At 32.6% G+C, this 17,933-nt stretch overlaps 1 protein-coding gene across 2 annotated transcripts in view; it reads right to left on the reverse strand.

Annotated features, from left to right (window-relative positions):
• Positions 1–17,933, reverse strand: part of BOLL (boule homolog, RNA binding protein) — a 49,323-nt gene that overhangs the window by 14,009 nt on the left and 17,381 nt on the right. For both annotated transcript variants that reach the window (XM_006921320.1, XM_006921321.1), the window contains 3 exons: positions 14,264–14,311; positions 13,343–13,471; positions 9,653–9,751 (listed from right to left, as the gene is read on the reverse strand). In XM_006921320.1, coding sequence (XP_006921382.1) covers positions 9,653–9,751; positions 13,343–13,471; positions 14,264–14,311 — 276 coding nt within the window. The remainder of the gene's footprint in view (positions 1–9,652; positions 9,752–13,342; positions 13,472–14,263; positions 14,312–17,933) is intronic.

Here is a 17,933-nt window from a genome sequence, read left to right on the forward strand (position 1 = left end):
CTGGGGCCACCTGTTAAGATTCAGCAAGCAATCCACAGATATTGTGCTTATAGTTGCTTCAAAAGGCCACGCTAGAAACCAAGGCCAGCTACCTCATCCAGTGTCTTAGCAAGGAGCACCTGACTTGCTGAGGATTTACCTGGATGTGGCTTGAGTGGGGATGCAAGTTGGGGGAGGAAGGGTTTCAGGGAATGCTCTGGGCAGAGTGACCTCTGTTATCCAGTTTGATGACGTCATGGCTATGGTGGCGCTGTGTCTTGCACACTGGTAGAGGGGAAAGCTCAACAGGGAACAGTGGATACCATGGGCACTTCTGTACAGAGCGAGTCTTGCCTAGGCCCTCACTCAGACAATGTCTCCCTGTGAGTCCCTGGTGTCCCCTGCGTGCAGCTGAATTGGCACTGGTGCTCAGAGCGAGCAGGTCTGTCACCGTGAAAATCCGCTTGCACATGTGACCCCTTTAAGAGGTTTCTGCTGCTGCTGCTGCCACAGCCACCATCCTACTCAGCTGCTCGAGACCAGACAGCCCCGTGTCCTCACTCCGTCCTACCTACGGCTGTTGCGGGGTGATTTCTTGGATTTCTCCCTAGTTGTATGGTTTGTTCACCTTAGGCGATTTTTCCTTGCTGCTTGCTACTTGTTTCCATCACCACTTTGATTTGGTCACCGGAGGGATGAACAGAGCCTCTATCATCTATGCCATTTTTTTTTTCATTTATCTATTTGGCCAATTTTTAAAGTTGAGAGAGGAGGTTTATAAATAAACCTTGGTTAAAATTTCCAGAATGACAAGGTTTACAAGATGAAATAGAGGCTTTTTTTTCAGACTACAGCCATGCCACCTTGAACATGCCCGACCTCATCTGATCTCAGAAGCTAAGCAGGGTTGAACCTGGTTAGTACTTGGATGGGAGATCACCTAAGACCAGGTGATGTAGGCGTTAAAAAAAAAAAAGAAAAAAAGAGGCTTTTTTCACCTTGCAATGAAGAGCTAATATTGTTTAGGTAGAGAATATTTCATTGCAGAAAGAAATAAAAAGGAAGATAAGGTGTTTTGCAATTTACAAAAATTTTAAAATCTGTTACTAATGTGTTCATTCTGAAGTTTTAAAGAGAAACAACAAATGCAACAGTCTTAAGCAATTCTGTTTCATGAAGGGTACAACTAAAGTCTGAAATACTGAAGAAAGGCCAAGAGAATGTGTAAGAAATTACAATATATTTTATCTGATTTAGCTGTGTGGAGAAACTAACTCAAATTGATAGAATCCTGTCATAATTATCTAGGTAATGAAAGAGCAGAAAAGTACTGCTTTAGTAATATAAGATATGGAAAACATTTCTAAATGGACCACTGATGTATAGTATGGTGACTATAATTAATAATACTGCATTATATACTTGAAAGTTGCTAAGAGAATAGATCTTAAAAGTTCTTATCACAAGAAAAAAATGTGTAGCTATGTGAAGTTCTGGATGTTAACCAGATTTACTGTGGTAATTATTTTGCATTATATATATATACTGAATCATTATGTTGTACACATGAAACTTATTTAATGTTATATGTCAATTATAAAAAAATAAACAGTTTTTGAAGGAAAAAAAAAGTGGACCACTGAGATATGTAATTATTAACAGGTTTCATAAGTTTGAGGTAAAACTTATCTAAATTTTATTTTAAAAAATGGATAAGATCAAGAGAAAGGAAAAATTATGCATGAACATGCAGTCTGGAGATAATTCTCTCAAAATTGATAGTTGCATTATTTACTTCTAAAATTTGCTTCTTTAAGCTACATATATAAGGAATATCATCAGCTAATATCAGCTGTTTTCTTTTTTGGGGGGTCACTTATTGTGTTGTTCTCAGGTGTTTTGTGATTTTTATCTTGAAACAATTTTCTTCTGTGTGTAACATCAGCTAAAATGATTTGTAATATTTAGATGGTTGGGGAAAAAAATAGAGGGTGGAAAGTAGGCCAAACCAGGCCCTAAACACGTGTAGTGATTTGAGATGGAGTCGGGGTTGTCATGCCCAGGACTGAGCTGTTGGCGTTATCATCAAGGCTACAATCAACCCATTTGTTGCCATTTCACTAGGCAACCTTGCCTGCCAGGGAGTCAGTCTCTCAATACTTCTACCTTGCACAGTGCTCTTCTCTGACTTTATGTAATACTCATTATAGTCAGAGAAGATAGCCAGTATAATTTATTGAATTTATAGAGATTTACTTTTGTGACTAAAATATTTTCGACTTTAGTAAATGTTCTATGGATGCTAGAAAATAAATAGCCTTTTCTTTGCAAGGTATAAAATTCAATATTATTCATATATAATATTCTTAGGTCTTATTTATTCAAATCTGAGTTATAATCATGATATTAAAAGTCTCCCATCACAGTTGTGTTTCTTTTTCCTGGTATTCCTAGTAGTGTTTATATTTTTGATGTTACATTATTAGACTTGCTTATTCATTATAGATTTAATGTTTTACCACAAAAAAATGGCCTTTTCTGTCTTCTTTAGTGCTTTTTACTTTGAAATTTACTTTCTTATATTACTGCCATCCTGTTTTTATTTTCCCCCTACTGTGTTCACATTTGCCTGATACATATTGGCTGGAAATGACTCAGTCTGGTGTTCTTTGCACTTTTGAAGTTAATTTTTATTTTTATTAAAGTAATATAATTTTAAAAGTCAAATAGTGGTTAAAAGGTAAGGAGAAAAGGGCTCCAACATTACCCACTTCTTCACGAGTGGCCACATTCACTTATTTGAGTTGTTTCTCTTAGTATTTGCTTCCATATTTCTGTATCTATTAACTGAACAATTTTGTTCACTATCTTATGACTTCTTACATGTGTTCACTCATATCTTTTATTTCCTCACTCATCCTCTTAATATCAAAAGTTTTGCTCTAATGTATGTTAATTATTTTCATTATTATCCTTAAGCAAATACTGTACACTGATGAGCCAAGTGGTGTATTATATTTTCTTTCTTGAATAACTTTTGTTTTTCGCTAATTGCTTCATTTTCCCCATTAGTTTTCTTTGAATCTATGGCTAAGTCTTTCCATACCCTTCAATCGCTCTGTAAAATATCTAATACAATTTTCTACACAAATAAAAATTATTTCCCACCCCCTTGAAGAGAACTGTCCTGAATCTTGCTCTAATCTGGACTGGTTGCTCTCTAAATCAGCTAAACAGTTATCATCCTGAGGTTTCCTTTTGTTGTCATCCTGGGAATCCCCTTCGCTTTTGCCCTGTGTTGGATGCTTCCTTTTTTTTCATTAAATCTTAATCTCATGTCTTTTCTTAGTTTATTCTTGTTTTGGTGAAATACATGGTCTGTAGCATCCTTAGAAAGGATGCATGTGAAATAACTTTTTTTGAGACTATAGTATGAAAATGTCTTTTTCATTTATACTTGTCTATTATAGAATCCTAGATTGAAATTTTCATTAAAGAAATTTAAAGCTTTACTCCATTGTTTTCTAGCTTCCAGTTTTGCTGATCCTTTGTTATCTGTTTTCTCTCTTTAGAAGCTTAAATTTTTTTCTCTCTGCCATTCTGAAATTTCACAATAATTTGCCTTAATGTGAGTCTTTTGCAGTAATTGTGCCAATTAGTTAATGGGCCCTTTTAATGTAGAGACTCTTGTCCTTAACTTCCTAGCAAAATTTCTTGTATTAATTTTTTGGCAATTTCCTCTAAACCATTTTCTTGATTTCTTTTTCTGTAATTAATATTCGATTTCTTGAATTAATCTTCTAATTTTAATTTTATTTCTATTATTCACTTTGTCTTTTTTTGGTTCTATTTTCTGAAAGTGTTTGTCTATAATGTCTGACCCTTTCACATGTAATTTATTTCAGCTACTACATTAGTGGAAAAAATAGTGAAATTTGAGTAAGATATACAGTTTATTTAAGAGGACTGTATTAATGTTCATTTCCTGTACCAGTGTCTCCCAAGTTAAAGAACGGTAGGGTGAAAGGTATACAGAAACTATATTATTTCTACAACTTTTCTGTAAATCTGAAATTATTTTAAAATGCAAAGTTAAAAAAATTAAAAGGACTAAGATGTCTGAGAAAATATGAAGTGTTTGCCAGAATGCCTATGCATGGACCACTTCTCATTAATTTTTTCTTATCTCAGAGAGGATATTAATTATAGTTTCTCTGATATTTTCTTCTGCTTCCTTCATTATATGATTTTATGAATTTCTGTTTCTCTGTGTTGGTCTCTCATTCTGGACACTTTCTTATAATGTGACTGCATGTCCATATTGGAAATCATAATGGGAAGTTCTCTGTGCATAAACGCTTGTCAATGAGCTTCACTGTAGGGATTTCAGAGGGCCAGCTAACTTTTTCTCTATGGTAGAGAGCATGCTTGGGTTAGAATACTAGATCTGCTACTTACTACCTATGCTATCTCAGGTAAGTTTCTTTTTATGTTTAAAGTGATCAAGGTTAATATTACAAGTAATTAGATATTTTGGCATCTCATATCCCCTAATATTATACACTGAGAAGGGCACATGACTTTTGAGATATTCTTGCCCTAAATGTATAACTTCTAATCTAATCAAGAGAAAATATTGGACTAACTCAAATTGACAATTTATAAAATAACTGAGCAGTACTCTTTAAAAGTGTCAAGGTTATGAAAGACAAGGAAAGACTATAAAGTTCACGTTAGAGGAGAATAAAAAGACATGACAAATCAATGCAATGTGGGATCTTGGATTAGATCTAGAAACAACAACAAAAAATAAGTAGAAAAACTGGTGAAGTTGGAGTCTGTTGTTTAGTTAACAGATATAGTATTGTACCAATGCTATATTTTTGTTTTCCCTAATTGTTCTATGATTATATAAATTGTTAAAATTAGAGGTTTGGTGAAGGGATACATAAACTCTGTACTATTTTTTACAACTTTTTATAAGTCTAAAATTATTTTAAAATAACTGGTTAAAAAAAGTTAAAAGGATCGGAATGTCTTGGGGAGGAAAAACGATATTTGCCAGGATATTTGCGCATGAATTGCCTCTCAATTTTTCTTGAAGAATGGTGAATCCTTTTTGACTTATAAATTCAAATAAATCAGGGTGGGTTTGTTTTACTATTAAAATTTGTACTCATTCTTTTTGTTCAATTTGTTCTGTATTCTTTTTGAGAATTACTATTTTTTGGTTGGGTTTGTCTCTGTTCTATTAGAACATTTTATCTTTCATCATTTTGTCTTTCATATTATCTTCTTTTGAATTCTAGGAGAATTTTTTTAAAAAACTCTATCTAGGATTTGATTTTCTGTAGTGACTACTATGGCCCTTTATGGCAAAGACACATTTAATTCTTTTCATCATATATATCAATAGTTTCATACAGTGTTTCTTTTTGTAAAAAATTATTCTTTATTAAAAATTATTGGGGTGACACTGATTAATAAAATCAAATAAGTATAAGTATATCATTCAACAGAAAGTCGTACATGTCTGGCATTGTGTGTTCTTACATTGGCCAGGAAACATTTCATCTTTCTCGTTTTTCCGTTTGTAATTACTGGGAAAATGGAATACAATTTTTAAAATGTATTTAATTTTTTCTTAAATATATGATTTTATACACATATACATATATATGCTATTTATCCTTGCCTTCAATCAATGTAGTGCCATATGCAAAAAATTTTTAACAGGACCTATACAGTGTGTACTTTTCAGTTTACTCATTCTTGAATGGAAATCTATTCATGACAATTCTAAAAGACTGGTTTCATGAGTCCTTGATTGTTCTTACTGTCCTTTGTCCCCTCTCTTACAGCAAAAATGAGGCTTGGTACACATAGAACCTACACATTTTCTAGTACCTAAATGGGTGAGCTTTTTTGGTGCCTGCTGCCTAGTTCTCTATTGAGTAAAGTAATTTATTCTTTAGAATATGCAGCTACCTATGGTTTGACTATGTACAGTGCAAGAAAATTTTTATCTTTTTGTATGTCTGGGGCTCTAAAGCATAGGCCTTTCCTGCTCCTGCCCTCTAGAATACAGTGCTTTATACTTGTCTTCCTCTGTCCTGAGGTCTTGCTGAATATGAGGGAATTTTAGTCTCTTAATTCCTTAATAAGAAGTGTTAATGCGACTGAAATGAGGAAATGGTTAGGAAGAAGATACTGGAATTTTTCTGTAGAGTAGCAATAAGTTGCTAATTTTTAGGTAAGTATATATTATGGGTCTCTGAGCTAGAAATACAGTGGTAGTAGGTCAAATCCCTTTCCAATTTACTTTTGTATCATGCTGTCTTTCCAAAGCGTAAGGTGTAACAGGCAAATAGCTGTATTTATCATTCAAGTCTAACTGGTGCTTTAATTAGAAAAAATTCCTCACAGCTTGGCAAGTGATTAAATATTATCCTTAACATCAAATATTTTCATGAATAGCTAAGTAAACATTGGAGTTAAATTAAATGAACATTTAACTTAAAGGTGAACTTCAAATGACAGTTTCCCCAGTTTCCAGTATCACAATCCTCATAAGAACAAATTTATTATATAGTATATTAATGTAAAAATGGAAAAACACTATAACAGAAGCATTTTATAATTCTATAGTTATACCCATCTTACCTAGGGGTTTGATATTGATCTTAAAAGCATAATGGTTCAAATGCCCAGATACATTTGTTCCTTCATATAGTCTAGGTTCAACGGGATAATTCTGACATTATGTGATTTTGCTTTATTGACTTTAAAACTTAATTCTGTATAAGATGTGACTCTGCTGAATTAGAAAATGATAGGCCTAATTAATACTATATTAATTTAGTAGTTTCCATTGTATGTATTTAATTTGACAGAATACAGTAGCCTGTGGCTTAAAGTCAATGAGTAGCTTCTGGCAGTCTTTTACAGCAGTTAGACTTGTGCTCTGAGCTCTGAATAAGGTCTTTAGTTCATTGATTAGATTTATTGCTTCAAGATAGTTTTGATATCTGACATTGGTACTTTGGGATATATCCAATTAACATCCTTAAAATTATAATCACAGTTTTAAAGATGACTTACACTTATAAAAACGATAAGCTCGAATTCTTCCAAAATATTTCTACCTTTCTATTTTAAATCACCAAAGTTTTTGGTACACTAGAGATAATTTGCATAGGAAGAATAAAGGCTAATGTTTTAAATGTCAATATTTTAATATCATTCTACTTTAATATATTTTAGGAAAAGATAAGTCTCCTAAAGATATAATGATAGTGTATTAAGATTTCTATGTTATAATACAAATGCACTATAAACAAAAGTAGATAATTTTTCACATGGTAAAACTTGTATAGTAAAGCATTCTATAGGGTTGTATAGTTTTAGGAAACTTAAAGAAGTGGTTTTAGAGTTTCTGTTCCTGAGCGGGGCGCCATTTTCTATTTAGGGCCACCAAATAACCTAGAGAAAAATATTGGGTATAAAACACATGAACACTAAAACTTAAAAAATAAAAACAAAATTTAAAACTCTATACAATAGCCTTGTGTTCAGTTTTGACTCTAAAAGTTCAATAATTTAAATTTTCTTTTTTCTTCATCTCTAACAAAAGGGGAATTGTGAGATTTTTTTCTATTCTTAACTCAAGCTTCCTATGATCCCGCATCTCTAAATTAAAAATAAAACATGCCAAGTTTCATTGACTGAAATACACAACTTTTCATATTTGAAAACCTCTGAATCTGAATACATTTACAATTGATGGCAATGTTTTTTTTTTATATATATATCTTTAACAATACATAAAATAATGGTATGTCTTACAATCCATGGTGTCTCAGATTCTCTGATATTATAATTAAGTAAGACGTGGGGGCTTTGGAGTAAGCTAGTTAACCAGTTCATAGCTTTTTGACTCTTCTCTAATTGTTAAATCGTACTTTGGCAGGACCAATATATTCCCTAGATGTACCTCATGTGAAAACCAGAATTATTATAGCCTTTAACAAGACATTAAATTCCAAACTTAAACAAGTCAGTGGTTTTGTACCCCTTTGTCCTGTGGCATAGTAGAGCAAATATCTCTGTGTCAGGATTGATGGGGTAAAATTCCTTTTAGTAGCATTTCTCTAGACTTACAAGAGGCAGTTTTCTGATTCCAGTTTTATTCTTATATGCATGAAAAAATATATCTCTTCATGTCACTGTTACAATTTATATTTGACATATGTATAACTTTCATATGACCAAATTAACAAGTTACCAGTTTCTCTGTACAATTTCTGCCATTTCCTAAGAAAATGCAGAAAAGTGTATAAACTAGAAGAATTAAACTTTAAGAATGTTTAACATTAACATTCTTTGTAAATTTCTCCTATCTTAGTACTACTTCATCTTCTATTAAAATTATTCGGGCAGTACAACTTTAATAATTTGTGTTTATATATATAATATATATTATATATGTCATATGTAACTGAAAATAAACAGCATTTATCTAATATGAAATAGCTATTTCAGCTACTTCTCGAGATGTATACTTGGAGAAAATATTAACATCAGAGGAAGTCTGTTTTACACTTTGTTTAGTAACACTCTGGGCTTTGATACTAGGTCAAAATAATGGTTTAATTTCATGTTTGCAGTACAGTGGTAATAGCAGTGAAGGAATTTAGTGAGTGGTGATGGGGTAAGGGAATATGAGAGATTGGGGAGGCTCCTTAAAGTAGACTGTTTTGGTATTGAGTTCCAACACATGGGATAGGTCGGAAGTATAAATATGAGTGTGAAATAGCTAATCTTGATCACTTTACTGTAAAGTGTATGCCTACTTTCCTTACCAAAATACACTGAAAGCAAAATTCATATCACCATCACAACAGTTCATCAATCTGTGGTTCTTTACTAAAGATATAGTCCCATTGCCCTGAAGTGATGATGCAAGAGTTTTACTAAGAAACCAGGTCATACGGGAATAAGCAGAATTCCCTGATACATAGTAGAGAGTCAAAATCTAGTGAATATATACTTGGATCTAACTAGATTACTACTCTTTGGCCTCGATCTGATTTAGGTTACATTAACACAATTCCCAAACTGAAGGAGGTTAGCCATTTTCACCTCCTCATATATTTTACATGCACTTAACATAGAAAATAAAAATCTGAAATATGAAATACTTCATATATGAAATATCTAGGCAAATTCATAAAAATGGAAAGATTAGAGGTTACCAGAGACTGGAGGGGAGGGGAGATGAGAAGTTATTGCTTAATGGGTACAGAGTTTCTTTTCATTTGGAGTGATGAAAAAGTTTGGAAAGAGACTGTTGTGATGGTTAAACAGCATTGTGGATGTAATAATTACCACTAAGTTATACACTTAAAAATGGAAATTTTAAGTTATATATATTTTACCATGGTAAATAAAATATTTTTGACTATTTGTGGTTTCTTACTTGTTCAAAACTAATTAACAGAAATTATAGTTAATTTGGAATTCCATTTCATTCACATGAAAGAGTTCACTAATTCTGTACTTCTGATCACGAAAGTGATATAAATATCTAAAATTGTTCTTTTCAAAAGAGAAATTTGGAAAACTTGAAATATGACTAAATAAAGACAGAAAAAAATCAAAACAAACTTCTTACTTTAATTGGTTCAGTCTGCATCACAGGTGCAGGCATAGTAATGGCACTTGGAGCATAAACCTGGTGATATGTTGCTTGAACTCCATGATCAGAATAAGGCTATTACAAAAAAAAAAAAGGATATATATTGTCTTTTATTTATTAATTCAAAATATTTATTCAACATTACAATGTACTAAGCATTTTGCTACACAATAAAGAAACAGATGAAAAACACATCCCCTGTCTTTAACTTATAGACTGATCACAGACAGACAACTCATCAAGTCCTATGAGACATGAATAGAGATGCATGGGAGAAAAGAACTACTTGATTTAGCTTAAGAAAGTTGGGGAGGATGGTCAGGAAAAGTTTTCTAGTGGAGTTGATGCTTGAATTTTAAGAATTAAGAAAAGAAAGTGGAAATAGTATGCACAAAGGAATAGGGGCAACTAAGAACACATCTCATTTGGAAGATCTACACAGTTGTCTAGTATAGCTGGAAGGAAGAATATACACTAAAAGACAGTTGAAAGATGAGACATCAGAGCCAAAGGTAAGGAACAGATTGTGTAAAAACAGATGTATCGCTTGTTCAACAGGTGGTGGAACTATTCATTGAGAGACAGAATACAAGAAAAGCAAGTTTGATGTTTATGTAATTGTGTGGGAGGGGGCTGGAGAGAAAAAGTTAGGTTTATAATATACAAAATTTGAGGTATTTGTAGGACTTCTCGTAGAGGTATACTCTTTATAGAAAGCTAAATGGTTCTATCTAAAGTGGTTTCTAGTTACCACCCCTCTCTATTAATTAACATAGTTTAGCCTATAACTTCTACCAGAAACAATATTAAAAGCATGCATATATCATTTTATATGGAAATAGCATAGAAATTAATAGCACAAATTATAAGCTAATATAAGTAATATTTCCAGAAAAATCTTATTAGATTCCACTAAATCGTGAATATATCATGATGATAAGTTATCTGATGTCAGGAATTAAGAATATGGTTTAATGCTAAAAGTAGACTGTGGTTAAAAATCTAATGTAAAAGAATTCTTATCTTACTCCTCGCTCCTTGAAAACCAGAAAACAACAAAAAGAATAAAAGATATATATTTTTAAATGCCATCAATTAAACAAGGAAATGTCCATGATCCCCAAACCACAAACAATTTAGAATGTCTGCCAAATGTTATGCAATTTGGACCAATGTAAGGAAGGATTCTGAAGCCTCCTCAGATGCCAGGAAAGATAAAAATTTGCCTAAAGGTCAATGTTCTGAAAGATCTATTCAAAAAGTCTCAAGTGTAGGGGTATGTCAGCCTGAAGCAGAACTAGGAAATATCAATAAAGATCCAATTTATATTACTAAATAGCAGGGGAGTGGAACTGAAGGAGTAATCATGTTTTCACCATTTTTGTTATCTACCACCTTGCCTTGTAGCTGAGGAACACTGCTGGAGGTGAAACAGGGTGAAGGTAGAAAGGGAAGTAGCAACTACTATAACCTAATACAGAAAATGATCTCTAGAATGCTAAAAACCAGTGGAAGTGTATCTCAAACAGGAGACATAACAACACAGATACTTGAGACAACAGCCTGTTCCTCCCACCCTATATTTTGATAAATAGCTCATTTAAAGATTAGTATAAAGATAGCCTCATTTAAAGATTAGTATAAAGAGAGGAAAGAAAGCAAGCAACCTAAGCATGCATACTGCCTCTTCTCATCTTCTCCAACTCCATCAAGGAAAGACAAAAAGTTAAAGAAAAAGATGAGAAATTATCCTAGAAAAAGTGGAAAAGTTCAAATAAATACACTTGAATCTTAAAGAAATTATACTAACATCTCTAAAACAGAGCTCAAAAAAGAGATTTTAAGCAAACAGAAAACATTTTACAGATAATGATGTAAGCAAAGTGGCAGAGCTTAGGATAAAAAAAGATTAAAAACAAAATAGACTTGAGAGCCTTATTAGTTATAATGCAAAGTTGAATAAACACAATGAGAAATATAGTGATAGTTGTCTTGAAAAATCACATAAAACATAAAAAGTACCCTGAGAAAAAAATTACCTGAGAAATGATATATATATTAAAGACAAAATAATATCTAATATATGCATAGGTATTCCTAAAGAAGAAACAGAACTGGAATAAATTTTTTATTCCCAAAACTCTAACAGGGAAAAACAAAACAAAAGACCTCTTACTTAAAAAGTAGTCTGAAAATCAAAAGGGCAAACTGTTTCCCAGGCAAAAATATTATAAAGACTGATAAATTCCAAGACATATCTTGTGAAGTGATTTCAAGTTAAGATGGATTTCTTAGGCACACAAGGAAAAAAAAGCAAATGATAGACAAGAGGGAAAATCAGGCAGGCTTCAGATTTCTTTATGGCTACACTCAACACCAGAAGAGAGAAGACTAGGAAGTTTTAAGAGAAAAAAGTATTGTTATGGGTTGAACTGTGTTCCCTTCAAAACTTAAAGGTTGGAGTCCTAACCCCTGGTACCTCAGAGTGGGACTTTATATGGAGACAGGGTCTTTACAGAGGTAAGCAAATTAAAGTATGGTCACTAGGATGGAACCTAATCTAGTATGATCGGTATCCTTATAAAAATGGAAAATCTGGACACCAAGAAAGGAAAGATAATGTAAAGACCCAGGGAGAAGATGGTCATCTATAAGCCAATAAGAGATGCCTGGAATAGGCCCTCACAGCCCTCACACAGAACCAATCCCACCAACACTTTGATCTTAGACTTCTAGGCTCCATAACTGGAAGACAGTAAGTTTCTGTTGTTTCAGCCACCCAGTATGTGGTACTTTGTTCCATCAGCCTTCACAAACAAATACAATTATGATGCAATTATTTTGTGACTAATTTTATTTTCTTTCAGATTTGTGGACAACATGTTGAACAAACAAGCATGTAAGAACTCAAAGAATAAAGCATCCATAAGCCTTCTTCAACAAGAGTACTTGCAGATTCAATCAAGTGATAAATGGAGGATGAGACAAAGAATGGAGAAATCCTAGTAAAAGTATTGATAGTAAACATTAAGATCCAACTGTGGAAATTGTTCCAGAACAAAATCATAATATTATAAATGTTATCAATATAAAAAATAATATATTCAAATTGGGAGATGGGTACTAATTTCCTAATCCCTCACAATACTAATTTAAAACATATCATATACAATTCCTGGCACATAAGTGGTAGGATTATTAGCAATGGTTCAGGAATACAATTTAAAGACACTGAAGATGATATTTACCATTTGTAGTTATAAAATAAATTAGATTTACCTTTTTGAAAAAAGAATTTTTGAAATATTTTTTCTTGACTTAATTTTTATGTGGTTTTAATTGACAGAATGTTAGTAACAACAGATTGACAGGCAAATCAGAAGAAGGAGAAGCATTTGGTATTTTACTCTTTTCAAGGAGATAGAGTCAGGGATTAGCCTGGTAAAATGAACAGTTGATTTGAGAAATGATTCGGAACTAGTTAGTGAAGAAGTCTAAGATGAAGCATTCTTAGATATAAAAAAGGGGAAGAGATGTGAATAAAGCAAAGAAAACATAAGATATGCAGCTTCAATCAGGGTCCTGAACAAATATTTTTAGAAAAGAAAAAGAAATAAATGTAAGATGAGGTAGTAATAGATAAGTTACTTTGAGACTAATATGTACCTCTGGAACTGAAGCATCCATCAGAGACAGCGGAGGAGGAACACATCCACCATCTTGTGCAATTTCCACTGGTTGATAAATAACCTCAGATGGTTGTAGGTATAGGAACGGAGCAGAAGAGGCAGGAGACTAAAATGCAAAACCATATTTCTAATTCAAATATGATTAGTTAATCAATTAAACCAAAGGACTTACCCAACAGATGAGAGAAATATTTGTTTCATATTTTCCTAAAGTTCCTTTTCAGGGCTAGCACAGAAGTATCTTAGCAACAAATTAGGAACTCTAGGTTGTTATAAATTCCAGTTGTGTAGATGTCATTAAAGAACTTTTGTCACTAATAAGTACTGAAAGTTCTTAGTGCTTCAGAACCTCATATATAAATTCAGATTATTATAGTAAGATCACTTTTAAAGGTTGTAATAATATAACCTATGGTATTTAAATTGGCATAAACATCTATTCTCAGCTTTGCGACTTCCCATGGAAGTAGGAAAATTTCAAAAAAGATTAAACAATCTTTTCGGTGGTATATCATTTGTTATCAAAGCTGGGAGATGGAATACTTATTTGGGAGTATAAGTCAAACAAGCAAATTTGAAGGGCTAGAAAAATGTTAAAATTTCTAATAATACTAATATAAAAGTAATTTTTCATGTTTATATAACACTCATTTATAAAATATGTACACTTACATGATCTCAATCTTCACAAAAATCATGTGAGGAAACTTACAAAGGTATAGTGGTAACATTACTTTCATTTTACAAATGAGAAATCTGAGAAATATGCTGATTAAATGAAGTGCCAAAAGTATCACAGTTAATAAATAAATAGAAGAGAAAGGTCTCAAATCTAGTTCTCCTGACTTTAATATTCATGCAATCTTTGCAAAAGCACAATAAATAAGTTAATATTTACCTGAGGAACACCCCACTGCCACTGTCCTGGTAGACACTGTGCAGGGGCCTAAAATGAAATAAAAAAGACCCCACCCAAGTTATAAACGAGGGTCGAAACTGGATAGCTACATGCAAGAGAATGAAGTTGGACCCTTATACCTCAAACCATATATAAAAATTAACTCAAAATGGATCAAAGACTAAAATTAAGAGCTGGAAGAAAACATAGGTATAAATCTTTGTGACTTTGAATTAGGCAATTAAAAAAAAATTGACATTAAAAACAAGCATCAAAGGAACAAAAGTAAAAAGATAAATTGGGTTTCATAAAAATTAAAACAACAATAAGTGTTCACAAAGATATGGAGACATCAGAACCCTCATAAACTGCTAGTGGGAGTGTAAAATGGTGCAGCCTTTATGGTAAACAGTATGACATTTCCTCAAAACTTTAAACACAGAGATACCATGTAATTCAGCAATTCCACTCTGAGGTATAAGACCAAGGAGATATGAATACATGTCTGTACAATAACTTGTACATAAATGTTTGCAGCAGCATTATTTATAATAGCCACTATAATAGTCAGCTCCAAGTAGAAATAATCCAAATGTCCATCATCTGATGAATGGATAAACAAAGCATATATCTGTATAATGGAAATATATCCAGCTATAAAAAAGAATGAAACACTAATACATGCCACCACATAAACCATGAAAAAATGTTAAGCAAAAGAATACAGTAACAGAAGAGGAGTGACTGTTAATGGGTAAACTTTTGTTTTGTAGGGTTATTAAAATGTTCTAAAATTGTGGTATGGTTGCACAACTCTGAATTTAGTAAAAATCCACTCTTGTACACTTTAAATAGGTGAATTGTATGGTATGTGAATTATATCTAAATAAAGCTGTTATTTAAAAAAAGAGGGTCACATTATTTAAAATATTTATTGCAAAATGACAATATAAAAATAGAATTTTCTTAAATTAGTTGTATTATTTCTTAATAAATGTTTAATTCTTTACTTATTTTCCATTTTTAATAACCTTTTTTATTACTAAAAAAAAAAAAAGAAAAAAAGAAGACGACCCCATGGATCTACTATCTAAAGAAAATCACTGTTTGTGCTGACCATTTCAACTACTAAAAGGTAATATCACTATATTATAATGATGACCAAGATAATGTGAAGTTTATCTTCTGTATACTATATTCAGAAAGGCAGGATTATGTGTAATTTCTTAAGAAAATATTTTAATTAAAAAATCTTAAATAAAATGATTTATATGTAGTTAAATGAAATCACTACTTAGGAAATGAAAAATATGAAGGAGATAAAGACTAATTAAAACATGCATTCTCTGATTTGACTAACAAAAACTGATAAAGTTATCGGTCTCAGAGTTTGTAGAAAGAAAGAGCAAGGGAAGATTTTTATTAAAGTAGGAATTTTAGGGGCAGAATGATGATGGCTAATTGAAAAAAAAATATGTAAAGTGAAATTATTTCTTACATTGCAAAATATTATTTTACAAATTGGTACCAAAATCTTTCCTGCGTATGTCTAGGTACCTTACTTCAATTTTATAATTTGTGTCGAGAGGAAAACCAGAGTCAAAGTATAAAATTAAACTGTATTAGAAAATTTCCGGAATACATTTGCAATGTCAAGTGAGCAACAGCCATATGTAATCAACTAATGAAGGAGGAGCTGGACTTAGTAAGGCGCAAGCAGAAAGCAACTTTACTCTTTTTCACCCTACCACTTTAAAAGCATTGAGTTGTTCTTATTTGCCTTCGGATAAAAATTAGGATGGATCATTTCTGGGGGTGTGGTAGATTCTAAATGCTGACTCTCTAGTTGGGTACTTTACTAGATTCTTTGGTGATCTCCCTTCTGAGAACTTTTGACTGCAATTCTAGCCCTTGATTCTGCCTAGAAGTTTACTTCACACAGATACTTTCTCTCCTGGGGTCGCCTTAAAATTTTTTTTGGAAGGAGTCTCTTCTGTGAGATTCACATCTTGCTCTTGGGAAACAGAAACCTTTGCCTGCCTTGAGTAGAAGTTCAACACATTTCCACTGTAGTCTTCTTGTCCTGGCTCTGACTCCATAGACCACTCCAGCTTCTTTGGACATTTTTTAGGAGTGGTCAGCTCCAAGTGGTACCATCTCACGAATTTCAAGGGACAAATTTTAAGGTCTCTTAGTCATTAGTCTTCTTCACTTGGTTGAAGAGGAAGGGAAATGCCATATCACTCTTAACTCTTGTTAAAGAAAGCCTCCTTGCCAATTTTTCTTATTGATCCCATTCTCCCCTCATATGTGCTCACGGTAGGCAGTTAGTTAAGGGTCTCGAAACTGGTTTCACAAATTTTGGCTTCTCATGCTAAATGTTCTGGTACCTAATGTTCTGTCTTTGGGGCCTCTGCTGAAATTCTGAGGCGGTTTAGGAAAAGTCATGCTATATATATATTTTAAATACATGCCATTAAGTTACTTTCACTTTTAGTAAGTGAAGGAAACACTTTAATTTTATATTTAGCATGGTAATAGAATTTAAAAACAAGTGACGTCCCCCAAACCCAGTCTAATACTAAAAAGAAATCTGATAATCTTAACATTTCACGTTGGCCTATTTTAAGATTTCAAAAAGAAAAAAAAAAAAAAGAAACAGATGAATTCTCTTCCACTATTTCAGAGGTATGAAAGAATGTGATTTTATTTGTGAATGCTATAGACCAGAGATTGGCAAACTTTTTCTGTAAAGGGTGAGAGGGTCAATATTTTAAGTTTTGTATGCCGTAAGATCTCTGTTGCAAGTATTCAACTGTGTCACTGTAGTACAAAAGCAGCCATAAACAATACGTAAACAAATATGGCTGTTTCAATTGTACTTAATTTACAAAACACCGAAATGGTTGGCATTATAGTTCACTTATTCCAGTCTCCCACAAGAGTTAATGAAAAGAAGAATGCTGGTTTTCTAAAGGAGGGTGTCATAATATAAACCAAAATATTATTTTAATATGCATTATAGTTGACACTTGAGTAACATGGGTTTGAACTGCATGGGTCCATTTATACACAAATCTTTTAAAATAAATATACAGTTGGCCCTCCAGATCCCTGGATTCAACCAACCTCAGATTGAAAACAGTATTTCTAATCTGTGGCTGGGAATCCAAGGATGCGGGAGGTCGACTACATGCATAGTTCTATGCCGTTTTATACATGAGACTTGAGCAACCAAGGATTTTGGTATCCATGGTGAGGCAGTGAGCCCTGGAGCTCAAAAGTTGTACTCTGATTTTAGAATGTGTGGTGGGGTCGGTGCCCCTAACCTCCACATGTCCATAGTGTTTATGGGTCAACTGTATATTAAACATAATAATAAAAAACTGATCTAATATTAACAGTAACATTAAAAAAATCAGCCTGTGGTTCAATATTTGTATCTTACTTTGGGAATTATTTCTAAAGACTTTTTAGATTAAATGTTAGCTAGGGGAGCAAAACTTACCTCATTACATTTTGTAAAAGGAAGCAAACAGTCCATCGTCCTGTATAACACTGTTTAGTTCTCCCATAAAACAAACAAACAAACAAACAAACAAAAAACAAAAAAAAAATCCACTGCTATTAAGGCTTAACTATCTCTTTTTAATTACTAGAGTATTTGCAT

This window comes from Pteropus alecto, unplaced genomic scaffold (assembly GCF_000325575.1).
Source record: "Pteropus alecto unplaced genomic scaffold, ASM32557v1 scaffold3, whole genome shotgun sequence".
NCBI classification, from domain to species: domain Eukaryota; kingdom Metazoa; phylum Chordata; class Mammalia; order Chiroptera; family Pteropodidae; genus Pteropus; species Pteropus alecto.